Source organism: Cetorhinus maximus, chromosome 12 (genome assembly GCF_964194155.1).
Source record: "Cetorhinus maximus chromosome 12, sCetMax3.hap1.1, whole genome shotgun sequence".
NCBI lineage: Eukaryota > Metazoa > Chordata > Chondrichthyes > Lamniformes > Cetorhinidae > Cetorhinus > Cetorhinus maximus.
In genome coordinates this window covers 18,975,331-18,994,897 of record NC_135890.1, presented here as the reverse complement: position 1 = coordinate 18,994,897, position 19,567 = coordinate 18,975,331, and the positions used below count along the sequence as shown (strand labels likewise).

General features: G+C 42.4%; 1 protein-coding gene across 1 annotated transcript in view; it reads right to left on the bottom strand.

Annotated features, from left to right (window-relative positions):
• The window catches only part of snd1 (staphylococcal nuclease and tudor domain containing 1), a 913,627-nt gene that overhangs the window by 856,832 nt on the left and 37,228 nt on the right, over nucleotides 1-19,567 (bottom strand). Inside the window, exons 6-8 of the mRNA XM_078553113.1 lie at nucleotides 15,297-15,388; nucleotides 9,741-9,899; nucleotides 4,843-4,949 (exon numbers count right to left, since the gene is read on the bottom strand). Of these exons, the coding sequence (XP_078409239.1) occupies nucleotides 4,843-4,949; nucleotides 9,741-9,899; nucleotides 15,297-15,388 (358 nt within the window). The remainder of the gene's footprint in view (nucleotides 1-4,842; nucleotides 4,950-9,740; nucleotides 9,900-15,296; nucleotides 15,389-19,567) is intronic.

The following is a 19,567-nucleotide window of genomic DNA, read 5'->3' as shown; positions in this document are numbered from 1 at the left end:
TGCAACATGAACCTTAGAAATGTAAGCTCAGTAAAGAGTATGGGAATCATTGACAAAATGCAAGGATTTTTCTGCCTCAAGTCACTGCAAATAGCCAAGTGCAATACACACATCTTTATTGCATCTGTATTTTAAACTCTTAGGCCTTGTCGTATGTGACAGATTGATGTAGCACCTTCACAAAATAAAACTCAAACTCAGGTTCATTACAAGAGAGCTAATCAATCACAAATGCAAAGACACTGAGACAAGAGTATTGGAACGAGAAACAGCTATTTTTATAAACTACATATTTAACTTTTAACAATGGAGCTCCTCAGTGCATAAATGCATTGAACAAGATAGCACAATTCAGATGCAAACTCAACTAGAACAATATGGGAAAACAGTAGCCTACAGAAAGTACACTAGGGAAGGTGACAAGCTTCCTATTCCTAAAGCATGCTGTGTAGACAGGATCAAGTATTTGGTCACAATAGCCCATCAGTACTCACTATTTCAGTGAGCAAATGAAATGGACATTGGAACCGGAAGACTATCTATACCAGTTGAACCTTAGTCCACTGAGTCAGCATCTGAAAGACTGGTTAGTGGAGAAAATTTGAAAGAGTAAAAGCACAAAGATGTGGGTAATCCATCAAACTTTCTCCAAAAGCTTTCAATTGACTATCTGAAGTAGTAAAAGATGGGGAGGAAAGGCTGTTGAACTATGCCAACAATCATATATCAGAAGGTTAGTGACTAAAACAGGGTTACACTTTTGCTAAAATACATACACCAGTCCCACAGAGGTAGCACTGAACAGAGGAACAATTCAACTACAAAATTGTTTCCTTTACCATCTAGCCCATACAATGCAATACTCCACACCACTGTCTACTGCCTGCCATTAGATGGCAAGCAAGCACAGCTCATTCACCATTCTACTTAATTGTATTGATGCAATTCAGTCAGAGAACACATATCCAACCGAATTAAGATATAGCTCAGAACAATCTATTCAGATTTTTTAAAGGATTTTTCACATAATGAATATATTTCAAAACACTGCACAGCTAATATTTTCAGGATACTACAAAGTTCTCTTCCCGAACACCAGTTTTGACATGACCCCAGGAACACACAGCAGCTTCACTACATGCACCATCCTACATGAATACATGAATAAGTTCACCTGAAAACAGGAAACTAAAATGCAAAGCTTAATCTAGTCGTAAGGAAAGAGTCAGGAACAGATTTCAGAAGAACACTGGCGTTGCTGTTAAGATTTCTATCTGCCTTGGGATGGACTTAACATGCATAAGGGAATCAACACCTCCCACTCACTCAGCAAACGCCTCCTCCCAACATTAGCATTCAGCTTAGAGGAGATTTTACACTCATGATTGTTTCCAAAAGTGAAAAATCTAATGATTGTTGGAGGCAGAATTAGTAGGGGAGAACATAAGGAATAGGAATGATGGGAGAAGCAGTAGGCCATAGAGTCTGCGACATCATTCAAAAAGACCGTGGCTGAACTACCTCAACTCCACTTTTCCACCCTATCCCCATACCCCTTAATAGTCCAAATATCTACCAATGTGTCTTGAATACACTGAACAAATGAGAATTCATATTCCTCTGGGGTAGAAAATTTCAAAGATTCACAATCTCTAAATGAAGAAATTTCTCCTCATCCCAGTCTTAAATGGCTGACCCTTTATTCTGATACTATAACCCCTAGTTCTAAACTCTTCAGCAAGGGAAAGTCATACGAACATACAAATTAGGAGGAGTAAGCCATTCAGCCCCTCGAGCCTGTTCTGCCATTCAATAAGATCATGGCTGATTTGACTGTAACCTCAACTCCACATTCCCACCTACCCTCACCACTGCTTGTCAAGAATCTACCTAGCTCTGCCTTAAAAATATTCAAAGACTCTGCTTCCACTGCCTTTTAAGGAAGAGAGTTCCAAAGACTCACTACCCTCAGAAAAAAATTCTCATCTGTCTTAAATTGGTGACCCCTTATTTTTAAACAGTGATCCCTAGTTCTAGGTTCTCCCACGACAGGAAACATACTTTCCACATCCACCCTGTTTAGACCCCTCTGGATCTTATATATTTCAATCAAGTCTCATCTTACTCTTCTGAACTCCAGCAGATACAAGCCTCGTCCAACCCTCCCTCATGAAACAACCTGCCTATTCCAGGTAGTCTAGGAAACCTTCTCTGAACTGCTTCCAAAGCATTTACATCCTTCCAATACTGTACACAGTACTCTAGATGTGGTCTCACCAATGCCATGCATAACTGAAGCTTAACCTCTCAACCTTTGTATTCAATTCCCCTCGCAATAAACAACATCATTCTATTAGCTTTCCTAATTACTTGCTGTACCTGCATACCAACCTTTTGCAATTCATGCACTAGGACACCCAGATCCTTCTGCATCTCAGAGTTCTGCAATCTCTTACCATCGCCTCTTGCACATCCCTGCCAAAATTTAGAATTTCACAGTCTCCCACATTATACTCCACTTGCCAGATCTCTTCCCACTCATCTCGCTATATCCTTTTGTAGCCTTTTTATGTCCTCGTCACAACTTACTTCCCTATCCATCTGTGCGTCATCAGCAAATTTCGCAACCATACCCTCGGTCCTTTCATCCAAGTCATTTGTATATTTATATAAAAAGCTGAGGTCCCAGCACGGATGCCTGTGGCACACCACTCGTTACATCTTGCAAACCAGAAAGCCATTTATGCCTACTGTTTTCTGCTAGCTAGCCAATCTTCTATCCATGCCATTATGTTACCCACCACACTAAGCTTTTATTTTGCGCAATAATCTTTGATGTGACACCTTATCAATCTAAGTGGTTCTCCTTTATCCACAGCACGTTACTTCTTCAAAGAACTCCAATAAATTGGTTAAGCATGATATTCCCAGTCTCTCCACATCTACCCTGTCAAACCCTCTCAGAATCTTATGCAGTTCAATGAAATCACCTGTCATTCTTCTGAACACCAAAGTATAGGCTCATTCTACTCAATCGCTCCTCAATCTTGTGATTTTATTCACAAATCAGAATCTTTTTTATTCGTTCTTGGGATGTGAGCATGCTGGCAACATGTATTGTCCATTCCTAATTGCTCAAGGTGGTGGTGGGTGAGCAGCCTTCTTAAAACACTGTAGTTCATTTGCTGTAGGTACACCCACAGTGCTGTTAGGAAGGAAGTTTCAGGTTTTGTCCCAGTGACAGTGAAGGAACAGTGAGATAGTTCCAAGTCAGGATGGTATTCGATGGAGAGAAACTTGCAGATGGTGGTATGCCCATGTGTCTGCTATCCTTGTCCTGCTAGGTAGTAACGGTCGTGGGTTTGGAAGGTGCTGTTGATGGTGCCTTGGCAAGTTGTTGCCATGCATCTTGTAGATTGTACACACTGCTGCCACTGTGCACTGGTGGTGGAGGGAGTGAATGTTTAAGGTGGTGAATAAGGTACCAATCAAGCAGGCTACTTTGTCCTTACATATGAGCTGCACTCATCTAAGCAAGTGGAGAGTATTCCATCACATGGTTGACTTGTGCCTTGTAGATGGTGACAGGCTTTGGGGAGTCCAGAGTTGAGTCATTAACTACAGAATTCCCAGCCTCTGACCTGCTCTTATAGCCACAGTACTTATATGGCAGGACCAGTTAAATTTCTGTTCAATGGTAACCACCACCACCTCTCCCCTCCCCACAACAAGATGTTGATGGTAGGGAGGTCCAGCGATGGTAATGCAGTTGAGCATCAAGGAAAGATGGTTGGATTCTCTTGTGGGAGATGGTAACTCCTTGACACGTGTGCACAACACATTTTACTTGCTACTTTTCAGCCCAAGCCTGAATGTTGTCCAGGTCTTGCTGCTGCATGCAAGAACAATCTGCTCCAATATCTGAGGAGCTGTGAATGGTACTGAATACTGCACAATCAACAACGAACATTCCCGATTCAGGCATTATGTTGGAGGGAAGGTCATTGATGAAGCAGCTGAAGATGGTTGGAGACTACCCTGAGGAAGCCCTGTAGTAATGTCCTGAGACTGAAATGATCAGCCTCCAACAACCACAACCATCTTCCTTTCTGCTAGCTATGACTCCAACCAATGCAGAGCTTTCCTCCTGATTCACATTGGCTTCAATTTTGTTATTTTCAATATTTAGTTAATGTTTATTGCATTCTACTAATGCAAGTATATCGTTCCTGAAGGAGGCCAAAACTGTACACGGTATTCCAGGTCTATCCTCACCAAAGCCCCATATAATTGCAGCAAGACTTCCTTCTCCTTACACTCTTAACTCCTTATAAAAACTAACATACCGTTTGCTTACCCAATTGCTCATTGTACCTGTATGTTGACTTCAAAATCCTTTTACTAACATAATTGCATATCATTGTTAAGGAGTTCCAGTGGGAGAGGGGTGGAACAAAGATAAGAGAGGTTCCTGATTTTTCCCTTTGTCCTTCTCTCCCACGCTTCAGGCACCAATTCTATGGGAATAGTCCCACAAACACTGCTCACCTTCCAGAGAGAGAGGGAGTGTACCTGAGAATTTTTGGCACCCTCTTCTACTCTTATTTTCTGTCTGTTGTGCATACGATTATAAAAATCAATTGCTTTTCTTGTTCACATATTCCAATGGGAGCAATTGTTTCTACAGTGATCAGGTGAAATTAAAAGAAGAGGGTGCCAAAATTTCTGTCTATCCAATGAGTTAAACACTCAGATAAATTCACCATTGTATTTCTGGCTAGTTTTTATTTGAGTTCCACAGAATATTTTCGATTTCCCAAATCACACAATTAAACAATTTACCTTTCACCAGCTCTAAGTTTTTCTGGTCCCTGGGTATAAACTGCAATTGACCAGTCAACACAGCGAGCAAATCCTTCACGAAGCAGCAGCTCGGTGATATTACCATTCTGTGGATGAAATGAGAAGAATTTAGCATGCGTCTCGCTTTAAAAGACAATGTAAATAAACCACATTTTTTTTGGTTATGTCATCAAACAGAAAAGGCGGCAGTGCCTTCTGTTGCCTTTGCCTGTTGCAGACTCCCGTGCATTTGCTTTTCACAGCAGAGCCCAATCCAGCCATATTCCTAGCACAAACCACCAGAATAAGAGAGATCAGAGGCTTGTTCTCGTTTACATTTTGTTTAGCCCTTAAGCGAAACTAGTGCCATAAAACATTAAAGGTGCTCTCCCCCAGTTCTTTACTAGCATGATGCCCCTTCCCCTATTTTCTCCTGCACCACCAGCGCTTTGAAGCAGATTGTTTTTCTTTCTGCAACCAGCAGCTTTTTCCAGCAGATGGCAGAATTGGGTAGCTTCAGCAGGTCTCAATCTTGCTGCTTAAAAATCAGACAGCTCTCACAGTCTATCATAGCACAATTGTCGTCGACAGTGCTGTCAATCAGCACTTGCACAGCAACAGCCTGCTCACCCATGCTAGCCTTGTTGCAAACATGGACAAATAAACTGAACTCAAGAGGGGAGGTGAGAGAGAATGCCCTTGACATGAAGGCAGCAGTCGACCGAGTGTGGCAATGATGCTGAAATAAATATTGAAATAAATGGGAACCAGGGTGGGGGAAACTCTACATTGGTAGGAGTCATGCCTAGCACAAAGGAGGATTATGGGTGAAAAGATTGAGGACTGGAACATTGCTGAGGGCTTTCTCAGGGAAGTGTCCTCGGCCCAACCATCTTCAGCTGCTTCATCAATGACCTTCCTTCCATCATAAGATCAGAAGTGGGGATGTTTGCTGAAGATTGCACAATGTTCAGCACCATTCACGACTCCTCCGATACTGAAGCAGCCCTTGTCCAAATGCAGCAAGACCTGGACAATATCGAAGTTATGGCTGATAAGTAACATTTGTGCCACACAAGTGCCAGGCAATGACCATCTCCAACAAGAGAAAATCCAGCTATTGCCCCTTGATGGCATAACCATCACTGAACCCCCCACTATCAACATCCTGAGGGCTTAGCATAGACCAGAGTCTGAACTGGACTAGCCATATAAATGCTGTGGCTACAAAAACAGGTCAGAGGCTAGGAAGCATAAGACGAGCAACTCCTAACTGCCCAAAGCTTGTCCACCATCTACAAGGCACAAGTAAGGAGTGAGATGGAAAACTCTCCACTTGTCTGGATGAGTGCAGCTCCAACAACACTCAAGAAGCTCAACACCATCCAGGACAAAGCAACCCGCTTGATTGGCACCACATCCACAAACATTCACTCCCTCCACCACCAACACACAGTAGCAGCAGTGTGTACCATCTACAAGATGCACTGCAGGAATTCACCAAGGTTCCTTCGACAGCACTTCCAAACCTACGACCACTACCATCTAGAAGGACAAGGGCAGCAGATAGATGGGAATACTACCACCTGGAAGTTCCCCTCCAAGTCACTCACCATCCTGACTTGGAAATATATCACTGTTCCTTCAAAACCCTGGAACTCCCTTCCTAACAGCAGTCTGGGTGTATCTACACCACATGGACAGCAGCGGTTCAAGAAGGCAACTCTCCACCATCTTCTCAAGGGCAATTAAGGATGGGCAATAAATGCTGGGCTAGCCAGCAAAGCCCACACCCCGTGAACGAATTTTTAAAAAGTCTTCGCTACTTCATCAATGACCTTGCCTCCATCATAAGGTCAGAAGTGGGGATGTTCACGAATGATTGCACAATGTTCAGTGCCATACATAACTCCTCAGATACTGAAGCAGGCTGTGTCCATATGCAGCAAGACCTGGACAACATACAGGCTTGGGCTAATAAGTGGCAAGTAACATTCACGCCACACAAGTGCCAGGCAATGACCATCTCCAGCATGAGAGAATCTAAGCATCTCCCCACAACAATCAACAACATTACCATTGCTGAATCCATCATCATCATCCTGGGGGCTACCATTGACCAGAAGGCCAACCATATAAATGTTTTGGCAAGAAGAGCAGACAGGCTGGGAATGCTGTGGTGAATAACTCACCTCCTGACAACCCCCCCCCCCAAACCACAAAGACTGCCCACCATTTACATGGCACAAGTCAGGAGTGTGATGGAATACTGTACTGATCACTTGCCTAGATGAGTGCAGCTCCAACAACACTCAGGAAGCTCAACATCACCCAGGGCAAAGCAGCTAGTTTGATCGGCATTTATTCATCGCCATAAATATTTACTTTCCCCACCACTGACACAGTGGTAGCAGCCTGTACCATCTGCAAGATACACTGCAGCTTCACTGTGTGAGGATAAGTGTGAGGTTATCCATTTTGGTTGGAAAAATAAAGACAACTTATTATTTAAATGGAGAGAAACTTAAGAATGCTTCAGTGCAGAGGGATCTGGGTGTCCTCATGCATGAATCGCTGAAAGCTAGTATGCAGATACAGCAGGTAATAAGGAAGGCAAATGGAATGTTGGCATTTATTGCTAAAGGAATAGAGTGTAAAAATAGGGAAGTGTTGTTGCAACTGTACAAGGCATTGGTGAGACCGCACCTGGAGTACTGTGCACAGTTTTGGCCCCCTTACTTGAGGAAGGATGTAGTTGCATTGGTGGCGGTTCAGAGGAGGTTCACTAGATTGATTCCAGAGATGCAGGGCTTGTCTTATGAGGAGAGATTGAGCAGTTTAGGCCTATACTCACTAGAGTTTAGAAGGATGAGAGGAGATCTAATTAAGGTATGAGAGATGCTAAAGGGGATAGACAAAGTAGACGTGGAGCGGATGTTTCACCTTGTGGGGCATTCTAGAATGAGAGGCCATAGTTTTAGGCTAAGGAGTGGTAGATTTAAATCAGAGATGAGGAGGAATGACTTTTCTCAAAGGGTTGTGAATCTGTGGAATTCACTACCTCAGAGTGCAGTGGATGCCGGGACGCTGAATAAATTTAAGGCAGAGATAGACAGATTTTTAATTAGTAATGGGTGGAAAGGTTATGGGAAGAGGGCGGGAAATTGGACTTGAGGCCGAAATAAGATCAGTCATGATCATATTGAATGGCAGGGCAGGCTCGAAGGGCTGAATTGCCTACTCCTGCTCGTAGTTCTTATGTTCTTATCTTATGTAATACTCCAAAGCTCCTTCAACAGCACCTTCCAAACCCACAAGGGCAGCAGATGCGTGGAAACACCACCACCTGCAAGTTCCTCTCCAAGCCACATGCCATCCAGACTTGGGACTATTATTGCCATTCCTTCACTGTCACTAGGCAAAAACCTAAACTCCCTTCCTAACAGTACTGTGGGTGTACCTACATCAGATGGACAGCAGTGGTTCAAGGCAGCAGCTCACCACCACCCTCTCATTAGGGATGGGAAGCAAATGCTGGCCTAGCCAATGATGCTGACATCCTGTGAAAGAATGAAAATAGAAATCTACATACTGCACCAAGGGGTGAAAGAACACAGGTTCATTCCCATGATGCTTCATACTAAAGAGCTCCAAATTTTAGTAGATTAGCAAGATAACCCACCAAGAATAAATTACTTTTTTTCAAAAGAATGGAGGGGGAATGAGATAAAGGTTCAAAGGACAAGTAATTCCAATGGTCACCTGTGAGACAGATACTGGCAGAAATAAGGGAGTACAATGAATCTACAGGCTACAATAGTCTAAACCAATAGTTCTTAAAGATCTTCAGTTCACTTCAGTTCTCATGGTGGTACACGAGAGTCCTTCAGGTGGCCCACAGTTGATCCAAATTGCAAGTTACTGACCTGCAACCCCAGGCCAAGGCCACAAGGGAAAATCGACCAGAATCCTCATCACCACTGCTCGCGTGACATCACACAACCAGACTGGTTCCCATATGCATGGCATGAGTTGTCATAAGTGTGAATAACAACAATGTAGTTTCATAAGAAAGATTTATTTTACTTTTACAAAGTGCAACTCAAGATTAGTTTTCGACACTCGTGAGGCAGAAAACAAAGACGAGAAACTGGATGAACATGGAGCCCAACATGAGACTGAAACTTGGAACTTTTTACTGTCTCATCAAAAGTAGTGCCATTCTTCCCATTAATTCTATGGGGGTTTTTTTGCAGTGGTGAGCGAAAGTGAGTGGGATAGGACAGTAGGTGGACCACGGGGTCTTTTGCCTCAAATGATCTGCAGACAAAAAGATTGGAGAACCACTGGTCTAAATTACTTTCGCCAGATGCACAATCACCAATGTTTAGCACCCACACTTTCTTAACATTCATCTGTGGAGATAATGATTAAATCTGTAGCACCAGAGGAACTAGGCGGTGTAAAATGTACATCTATTCTTTTACCTCCAGGATACAGCATTCCAAGGCAGGAGTTTGCCATAGTCGTATGGCTGAACATCCTGTCAAAACTCATGGCACGGATGGTCAAATATCACTTTGCAAGCAAGTTTCAGGCACAATAGAGGAAATTTGAAAATGCAAGTCATCCATATTACAGTAAACCTGAGATAGTCAATGGGATTGACTGAAGGAATTATCCTGCACCTAATCCATGCAGCATCTGGCCTGAAAGTATTTGATGATAGTGCAGAAGGCAATTTACTCTATCTATATGATGCCTGACCTTGCAAGTGTTTGGCATCATTACAAAAATATCCCTAATTTTTAGATATATTTCTGTCCAAATGCACAATCTTTGCCAAATGGCACAGGAAAAGCATCTGTAGTTTCATTCCACCTTTTGTCTAAACTCACCGGGTGAAGGATGGTTCCTAGAATGACCTGATTCTGCACACTCTCCAAGATGATCTGGACATCCCTTTGCAGAAGGCGTGATTCTGTGAAAAACTTTGCTTCAGCTGCAAATGGTTCTGGTGTTTCTGTCCCATCAGCTTCACGTTTAAACGTCGGGCACTGTGCAGACAAAGGTGTAAAATAAATTAGAAACTCCACATATGCTAGTAAGTTACTACCAAGGTGGAATAGGCAACACACAGCTCTCCTGCTTCTGCTTTAGTTGTGTTAGTATCACAGGCCAATATCCACATTATGCCAACAGTTCTATGGGCAGCACTAGCTAAACCAGGCAAAGACATTCAAGACATTGCAGGCCTACAGCTGTAACAATAACAAATCTACAAAAATTTCACTCAAATTTCAGTAATCCATAAAGAAACTATTTGTAAAAATGGCCTGCATTACAGCCATTGAGCATTGTCATTGAGCATATTATCTAGGTAGGCATTCCAGTACCATGATGATGGGAGCATTTTATTGTCTGAAGTGCCATTTTTTAGATGATTAATGTAACAGATGTGCCTGCACCTTCAGGTAGATATTGAAAGTTGTATTGGACAGATAGCAGGACTGGTATTGTGAAATTATTTAATGGGTTAAGAGGCTCTCTTCATGCAAAGCCACCTTATGGCTTAAGCTTTGATATGATGCTATGTTAATTTAATTTTGAATAGTTACAGCACAGGAGGCCATTCAGCCCACTGCATCTATACTAGCTCTGTATCCACACTGGGTCTCTGCAAGAGCAATTCACCTAGTGCCACTCTCCTGCCCTTTTCCTATAGCCCTGCACATTTTTCTTTTCCAGATAATCATCCAATCCCCTTTTGAATCCCTCAATTGAACCTGCCTCCACCACACTCTCAGCATTGCATTCCAGATCCTAACCATTAGCTGGTTAGGATCTGGACCAATTCATTGAAAAATTTTTCCTTCCGTCACCATTGCTTCTTTTGCCAATTATCGTAGATCTCCGATTCTCAATTATTCCACCAATGGGAACAGTTTCTCCCCATCTATCCGGTCCAGACTCATGATTTTGAATACCAACACCAATTCTCTTCTCCACGGAATACTGTCCCAGCTATGCCAATCTATCTACATAACTGAAGTCCCTCACCCTGAAATCATTCTCACGAATCCTTTCTGCAACTTCTCTAATACCTTCACATCCTGCCTGAAGTACAGTGCCCAAAACTGGACACAATAGTCCACTTGAGGCTAAATCAGTGTTTTATATATAGATTTAACATGGTTTCCTTGCTTTTGTACTCTATGGTCCGCTTAATAAAGCCCAGAATACCACATGCTTTATTAACCGCACTCTCAACCTGTCCTGCCACCTTCAATGAATTGCATCCAGGTCCCTCTAATTCTGTACCCCCTTTTCAAACTGTACCCTTTATTTTATATTGTCTCTGTATTCTTCCTAACAAAATGAATCACTTCATACTTCTCTGCATTAAATTTCATCAGCCACTTGCCTACCCATTCTACCAACCTGTCTATGTCTTTTTGAAGTTCTACACTATCCTCCTAATAATCCACAATGCTTCCAAGTTTTGTGTCATCTACAAATTTTGAAATTGTGCCCTGTACAACAAAAGTCTAGGTCATCATTATACATCAAGAAAAGCAACCTAACAGCAACTCCTGGGGAACTCCACCAAAAACCTTCCTCCAGACCCGAAAACAACCACTCACTCAGCCAACTTCGTATCTGTGTTGCTACAGTCCCTTTTATTCCATGAGCTCTAACTATGCTCACAAGTTTGTTGTGTGGCACTTTATCAAATGCCTTTTGGAAGTCAATGCACACCACATCAATGACATTATCCTCATCAACCCTCTGTTATCTCATCAAAAGATTCAGGCAAGTTAGTTAAACAAGATTTGCTTTTAAGAAATCTGTGCTAGCTTTCCTTAATTAACCTATATCTGCCCAAGTGACTATTAATTTTGTCCTGAACTATTGTTTCTTAAAAGCTTCCCCACCAAGGATAAACTGACTGGCCTGTTGTCGCTGGACTTATCTTGTTCAAAAAAGGGTGTCTAGGGTGTAACACTTGCAATTCTCCAGTCTTCTGGCACCACCTCGGATTCCAAAAAAGGCAATAAAATTATGGCCAGTGCCCCTGCGATTTCCATTCTCACTTCCCTCAGTGTTCTTGGGTCCATCTCATCTAGTCCTGGTGTCTTATCAACTTTAAGTAGACAGCCTACCCCAGATCTCCTCATCGATTTTAAACCCTTCAAGTGGCTGAACTACCTCCTCTTTCACCATGATCTGGGCAGCATCATCTCCCTTGGTAAAGACAGATGCAAAGAATCCATTTAATACATTAGCCATGCCCCGCCTCTATGTGTAAATCCCCTATCTGCCCCACTCCTCCTTTTATCACCCTTTTATTATTTATATGCCTATAGAATACATTTGAATTCCTTTTTATGTTTGCTGCCGGTCTCTTCTCACGCTCTTTTTGCTTCTCTTGTATCCTTTTCCAATTCTCCTCTGCACTTTCTACATTCAGTTTGTACTCATTTGCATTAACCGCCTGAAATCTGTCATAAGCACACTTTTGCTGCTTCATCTTAATCGCTATCTCTTTCGTCATCCAGGGAGCTCAGGATTTGTTAGCCCAAACTCTCTCCTCTTTAAAGGCAGCCCATTGTTCAGTTACAGTTTTGCCTGACAATCTTGGACTCCCAATTTTTTTTTGGGCCAGATCCGTTCTAACCCAATTGAAGTTGGCTTTCCCCCAGTTAAATTATTCTTACGCTGGGTTGTTCCTTCTCATTTTCAACAGCCAACCTAAACCTTATGATACAATGATCATTGTCCCTAAATGTTCCCCTACTGACAATTGATCCACCAGGCCCACATCATTCCCAAGGACCAAGTCCAACAATGCCACCTATCTCGTTGACCAGAAACATACTGCTGAAGAAAGACATTGTGCATTCAGGAGAATTCGAGTGCAAGCACTGTACTGCTGAAAAGTAAGCTTCCAGTACCCGTCTGCATGTTGAATTAGTAGACCTATTTTAGAATTACAAGCCAATTTTACACCACGATTTAAAATGCCACACAGATGAAGTGAAACAATTCTTTGTAAATAAATTTATCAAATAATGAGAGGTTATTTTTTCCATTATTAAGAGATTAGGCGCTACAGTGGGTAAATGCTGGTCTTTCATTTCAGGGGCCTGAGTTTAAACCTTGCCCAGATTGAAGGGATTGCATAGAATAATGATGAAAGTTCCTTTACGTGCTGGCTATAAAGGGTCCAGACAACATCAATTTGACCAGTTTCGATCTAGTTACTATAGGCATGTACTAAGGTGACAGTAAAATGGCCCCATGTTCACAACTCCAGAGGCCATAGAGTGGCTGATGCAGGAACTGGAAAAATGTTAACACTGGTAACATAAGGGACTGGAGAACAGTAGAATGATCTTTACTCTGCATTTAATCATGCAATATTTGATCTAAAAGTGCTGGATTGCCAATAAAGGGAGCTTTTCTCCATCTCCATGTTATCCCAGGCCTCAGGAGTGCTTAATGATGATAGTGGCAACCGGAAATGAAAAGTGCTCCATTCCTCAGCATTAATAATTGGTCACTGAGCACAAAATAATATTTTTTTTTTTTAAAATTAAATCTCCTGCAATACTGCTTTCAATAAATCAAATGCCCATAAGGTAAGTATTTTACTATGTCATGTACAATACATTATTCTACTATTGAAGCAGAGCAGTGATTAAATTCTTCTGGCTCAGAGGCCAGAAAATCTAACTGCCTTAAGCAAGCACAAGCTGAAGTGATTCTGAATTTAAATGTTTGACCAGTGAACTTTGCAGATTGAAATGTTAGTCAAGTTCAGGTTCCAAATCAACCAAATAGAACTTGAAAATGGTTTTGCAAATACCATGTCTGGAATGGGTTGAAGCATAATATTTACTTGAAATTTATAAATATATAGTTGATAGTAATGGACATCTGAACTCTCAATTCAGCTTCCAAAATTGTGTTTGATTTTAAGGAATTTTCTATATTCCATGACAAGAAAACATAAAAATAATAAAGATTTGTATTTGTATGGCACTTTTCACAACCCCAGGATATCCCAAAGCATCCAATAAAGTACTTTTGAAGTATAGTCACTTGTAGAAAACATGGCAGCCAATTTCTCCCCTCAAGCTCCCACTAACAACAATGCGACAATGACCAGACAATCTGTTTGCTTTTGGTGATGTTGACTGATTGGCCAAGACACTAAGGAAAACTCCCAATAATTTTAAAACAAGATGGAAGTGCAGAGGGGGGAAAATACAAAAGACAGGTCAGCCACTTCCTCAGAGGAAGGGCAAATCATTAAGCTACCCTTGCACATCAGCTGGCTTCACAACATCTTTTGCTAATAGTTCAAGCAATGATAGGCACAGAAAAGAATAAAAACAAAAACTAAATTATTCTACTATCTTTAAAAGCTCATGTGTTATGCAATAATAATTTGCTTAAAAGTTCATTTACTCCCACGACACTATCGCCAGTCAGTTCTGAAAATAGCCTCAAGGTGGGCACTATTGGGGGTGGGGGGTGGGGGGTGATGCATATCCTCTGGCTGACATCTTCTCTTAACAGCTAGACTCTGTTTTTAAAAAAATCAAAGATTTAAGGATTACAGGAGCTCACATCCATCCGCCTTGGCAGAGTTACTAGGGCAGAGATGAACTGTCAATATTAAACTTCAGCAGAAAAATTTAATTCTCAAATGTTAAATACTGATGTGCCATTTAGACGTATCAAAACACAACCTAGTAGAATTTTTTTTTTCTGAAGAGAGAGAGATGAAAGAGAAAATTAAATGCCCACAGAAATATCGACTTATTCTTAAATTTTAGGCACCAGGGAGGTGAGGGGCAGATTTTGCTACCAAAATATCTTTTAATTAAACCTTGCCTTCCATCAATTCCCACTGCCTCCTGCTTTCAGTGGCTCATACGGAGTTAAAAACAGAAAATATTGCAAATATTCAGCAGATCAAGCAGAACCTGTGGTGAGAGACAGAGTTAATGTTTCAGACCAATAACCGTTCATCAGAACAGGTCTGAGTTCTGACGAAAGGTCACCGACCTGAAACGTTAACTCTATTTTGCTCTCAGTATTTACACCATTTTCAGTTCTTCTTTCAGATTACCATCAGCTGAGGTATTTTGCTTTTGTTGTGCAAATAGTGTTGAGTATAGGCAGTCACAGTTAAGCAAAAGAGTCATGTTTCAGCATTTTGACAGACATTCTGAAAACACATTGATTGTGATTGGACAATTACCTCAGGTGCATTGATTTTTTTTTAAACAAAGGGCGGTACAGTGCATTAGGAAATCAGAGAGATCTACTGTGAGCTTACAACCTCAGCCATGTCCATTTGGAAATCAGTCTGAACCTGCAGACATGGCAAGTCAATACAGTTATACCTTAAATGTAACAGAAATCTTGTTATACAGATGTACCTTGACACCAGAAAGCATAACTGTCACCAGGTAGTAGTCAGGCAGTAACAAAGCTCTCACGACACTTCCATCTCGCACATGCTCAATGACAGCTGTTCAAAAAAGAAAAAAATTCAGTCTACATCCCTTGAACAGAAGTTTACATTAGTGTGTGACATCTTTAATGCAGAAAAGAGGTATTTATAGAGCAGAGAAACAGAATCACAACAGGCCCCGAGCCAAGAGGTGATCAAAATGTGAGTCGACAGGGTTTTTCTTTTGTTAACATAAAAAAGGTGAAGTAGAAAGAGAGAAGGGCTCAAGGAATGGTTCCACAGTGTTCATCCCAAGGTAGCTGATGGTTATATCAATAGGTTAGAGAGATTGAGAAAGTCATATTAAGAGCTGCAGAGCACAATGTTAGAGAAGGTTGAAGAGGTTGAGTATGCACAATCATGGAAGGGTTTAAAATTGGAAAATATTAAACTTAACACTGTGGGACAAGATACAGGTGCTGATCAGGGAAAATGGATGGGATGAACCACCAAGACATCATTTAGCTCGCTGAGCTTTGAATGAGTTAGTAGTTTTAGTAGAGGATGGAGACCAGCAATAATTGGTATTGGAGCCCAGGATTTGCAAAAGCACAATGGGGTGAGGCAAGGATGGAGGTGGGTAAAGGTGTACAAAAGAAAATAAGCAGCTCTGGTGCTACCTTGATCCAACAACCCTCTGACGCAGAAGCAAGAATCCTACAACAGAGCAAAGACTAAAACCAGGAAATAAGAAATGGAAAGTTCCATTGCTAAGTCCAGATTCCTGACCACAATGTACAATCTCCACGCTAAATAATTAATTGGTCAGTTGCTATCTGCAACAGCATATAGTTGCATTTATATAGCTCCACTAATGTAATACTCTTAAGACACATCATAAAGGAGCATCATGAAGCACAATTTGACACAAAGCTACTTAAGAAGCTATCAGGGCAGACCAAAAGCTTTGACAAAGAGATAGGTTGTAGAAGCGTTCTAAAGGGGAAATTCCCAGACGGGTAACTCGGAATTCCAGAGTTTAGGGCTTTGGCAACTGAAGGTACAGCCACCAAGGGTGGAACATTTAAAATCAGGGCAGCTCAAGAGGTCAAAATTAGAGGAGCGCAGATGTCAGGAGGGTTGTAGGACTGCAGAAAATTACGCAGACAGGGGAGGTGGTATGGGCAAAGCCACAGAAGGATTAAAAAACAAGGATGAGAATTTTTAAATCAAGGAGTCAATGTAGGTCAGCAAGCACAGGGCAGATGGACAAACAGGACTTGGTGTGAGCAAGGACACAAACAGCCAAGTCATGATCTCAAATTTATAGAGGGTAAAATGTGGGAAGCCGCCCAGGTCAAGTCTAGAGGTAACAAAGGCATGGATAAGGGTTTTCAGAAGCAAAGAAGCTGAGGCAAGGACGAAGTCAGGCAATGCTACATAAGTGGTCTTAGTGATGGCATGGGTATACGGTTGAAAGCTCATCTCAATGCCAAATAGGACACCAAGTTTGCAAACAGTCTGGTTCAGACTCAGACAGTTGCCAGGGAAAAGGATGGAATCAGTGACTAGGGAACCAATTGAAATGAGAACCGAAGACAATGGCTTTAGTATTCCCAATATTTAATTGGGGGAAAAACTCCTCCTCATCCAGTACTGGATGTTGGACAAGCAGTCTCATAACTTACAGACAGTGGAGAAATTGAGAGAGATGGTGGGGAGGTAGTGCTGGGTGTTATGAGTGTATATGTGAAAACCGACTCCCTTGATTTTGGATGATATAGGGGCAGAATGTAGATGAGAAATAGGAAGGAGCCAGGGATAAGCCCTTGGGGGATATCAGAGGCAACAGCACAGGTGATACTCTAACTATGATTAGACATCTAAGAATGGAACTGGGCTAGCACAGTCCCACCAGCTGCATAACAGTGAAGAGGCACAGAACACAGGGCAATTTGCGTGCCAAACATCAGAAGCAGCATGCAACAGATACAGCTAAGTGACCTCACAACCAACCGATCAGATCTAAGCTCTGCAGTCCTGCCATATCCAGTTGTGAATGACGGTGGACAATTAAAGAAATAACAGTGGGGGAGGCTCCATAAATATCCCCATCCTCAATGATGGGAGAGCCCAGCATCTCAGTGCAAAAGACAAGGCTGAAACATTTGCAACCAACAGCAGCCAGAAGTGCTCAGTAGATGATCCATCTTGGCGTCCTCCTGAAGTCCCCAGCATCACATGCCAGTCTTCAGCCAATTCAGTTCATTCCATGTGATATCAAGGAATGCCTGAAGGCACTTGGTACTGCAAAGGTTATGGGCTTTAACAACATTGTGGCAATAGTACTGAAAACTTGTGCTCCAGAACGAGAGATGCCCTTAGCCAAGCTGTTCCAGTGCAGCTACAACACTGGCATCTACCTGGCAATAAGGAAAATTGCCCAGGTATGTCTTGCCCACAAAAAGCAGGACAAATTCAACCCGGCCAATTACCCCCCCATCAGTCGGCTCTTGGATCATCAGCAAAGTAATGGAAGAGTCATTGACAGTGCTGTCAAGCAGCACTTGCTCAGCAATAACCTGCTCACAATGCCCAGTTCGGCTCCTGACCTCATTACAAACATGGACAAAGAGCTGAATTCCAGAGGTGAAGGGAGAGTGACCACCCTCGACATCAAGGCAGCATTTGACCAAGTATGGCATCAAGGAGCCCTAGCAAAACTGGAGACAATGGGAATCGGACAAAATTCTCCACTAGTTGGAGTCACACATGGCACAAAAGGTGACAGTTGTAGTTGTTCGAGGCCAATCATCTCAGTCCCGGAACATTGCTACAGGAGTTTCTCAGGGTAGTGCTCTAGACCCAGTCATCTTTAGCTGCTTCATCAAAGACGTTCCCGCCGTCATAAGGTCAGGATTGGGATGCTCACTGATATTTGCACAATGTTCATTACCATTTGCAACTCCTCATTTACTGAAGCAGTCCATGTCCATATGCAGTAAGGTCTGGGCAACATTCAGCCTTGGGTTGACAAGTGGCAAGTTACATTCACACCACATAAGTGTCAGGCAAAGACCATCTCCAACGAAAGAAAATCTAACCATCTCCTCTTGACATTTAATGGCATCAACATCACCCAATCGTCCACTATCAGCATCCTAGAGGTTACCATTGACCAGAAACTGAACTAGCCATGTAAATACTGGGCTACAAGAAATCAGAGGCTGGGAATTCTGCAGAGAGTAACTCACTTCCTGACTCCCCAATGCCTGTCCACCATCTACAAGGCACAAGTCAGGAGTTTTATGGAATACTCACCACTTGCTTGAATGAGTGCAGTTGCATCAACACCCGAGAATCTCGACAGAATCCAGAACAAAGGAGCCCACTTGATTGGCACCCCATCCACCACCTTAAATATTCACTCCCTCCACCACTGACGCACAGTGGCAGCAGTGTGTCCCATCTACAAGATGTACTGCAGTTACACACCAAAGCTCCTTTGACAGCCTCTTCCAAATTCGCAACCTCTACAACCCAGGAGGACAGGGCAGCAGATGAACACCACCACTCGCAAGTTCCACTCCAAGCCAAATACAGTCCTGAGCTGAAACTATATCGCTGTTCCTTCACTGTCAATGGATCAAAATCCTGGAACTTCCTTCCTAACAGCACTGTTGGTGTATCCTCATGACATGGACTGCAACAGTTCAAGAAGGCAGCTCACCATCACCTTCTCAAGGACAACTCGTGGTGGGCAATAAATGCTGGCCTAGCCAGCAACACCCACATTCCGTGAATGAATTAAAAAAACAAAGCAGGAAGGTGTGGTCAACCTCATTAAAGGCTGCAGACAGATCAAGAAGAACAAGAAAGGATAGTCTGCCTTTGACACAGTCACGTGTGATTTCATTTGTGGCTTTGGTAAAAGCCATTTCGGTACCAGCAGGGGTACCTGATTGGGAGGATTAAAACATGAAGCTCTGGGAAATATAGGCAATGAATTAGGAGGCAATAACACGTTCAAGGACCTTGGAGAAGAAAGGGAGACTGCAGATGGAGTGGTGATTTGCATGGACGGTTGGGGCAAGGGTTGATTTTTTGATGAGGCAACGACGACGACAAATTTGAAGGAGAAATCAACAAAATCTAAAGAGGCAAGCCGTTAACAATACCAGCTAACATGGGACTCAGGAAGGTAAGCTGGGTGGTCAGTAGTTTAGTGAGAATAGGGTAGAACAAGTAGATGATGAG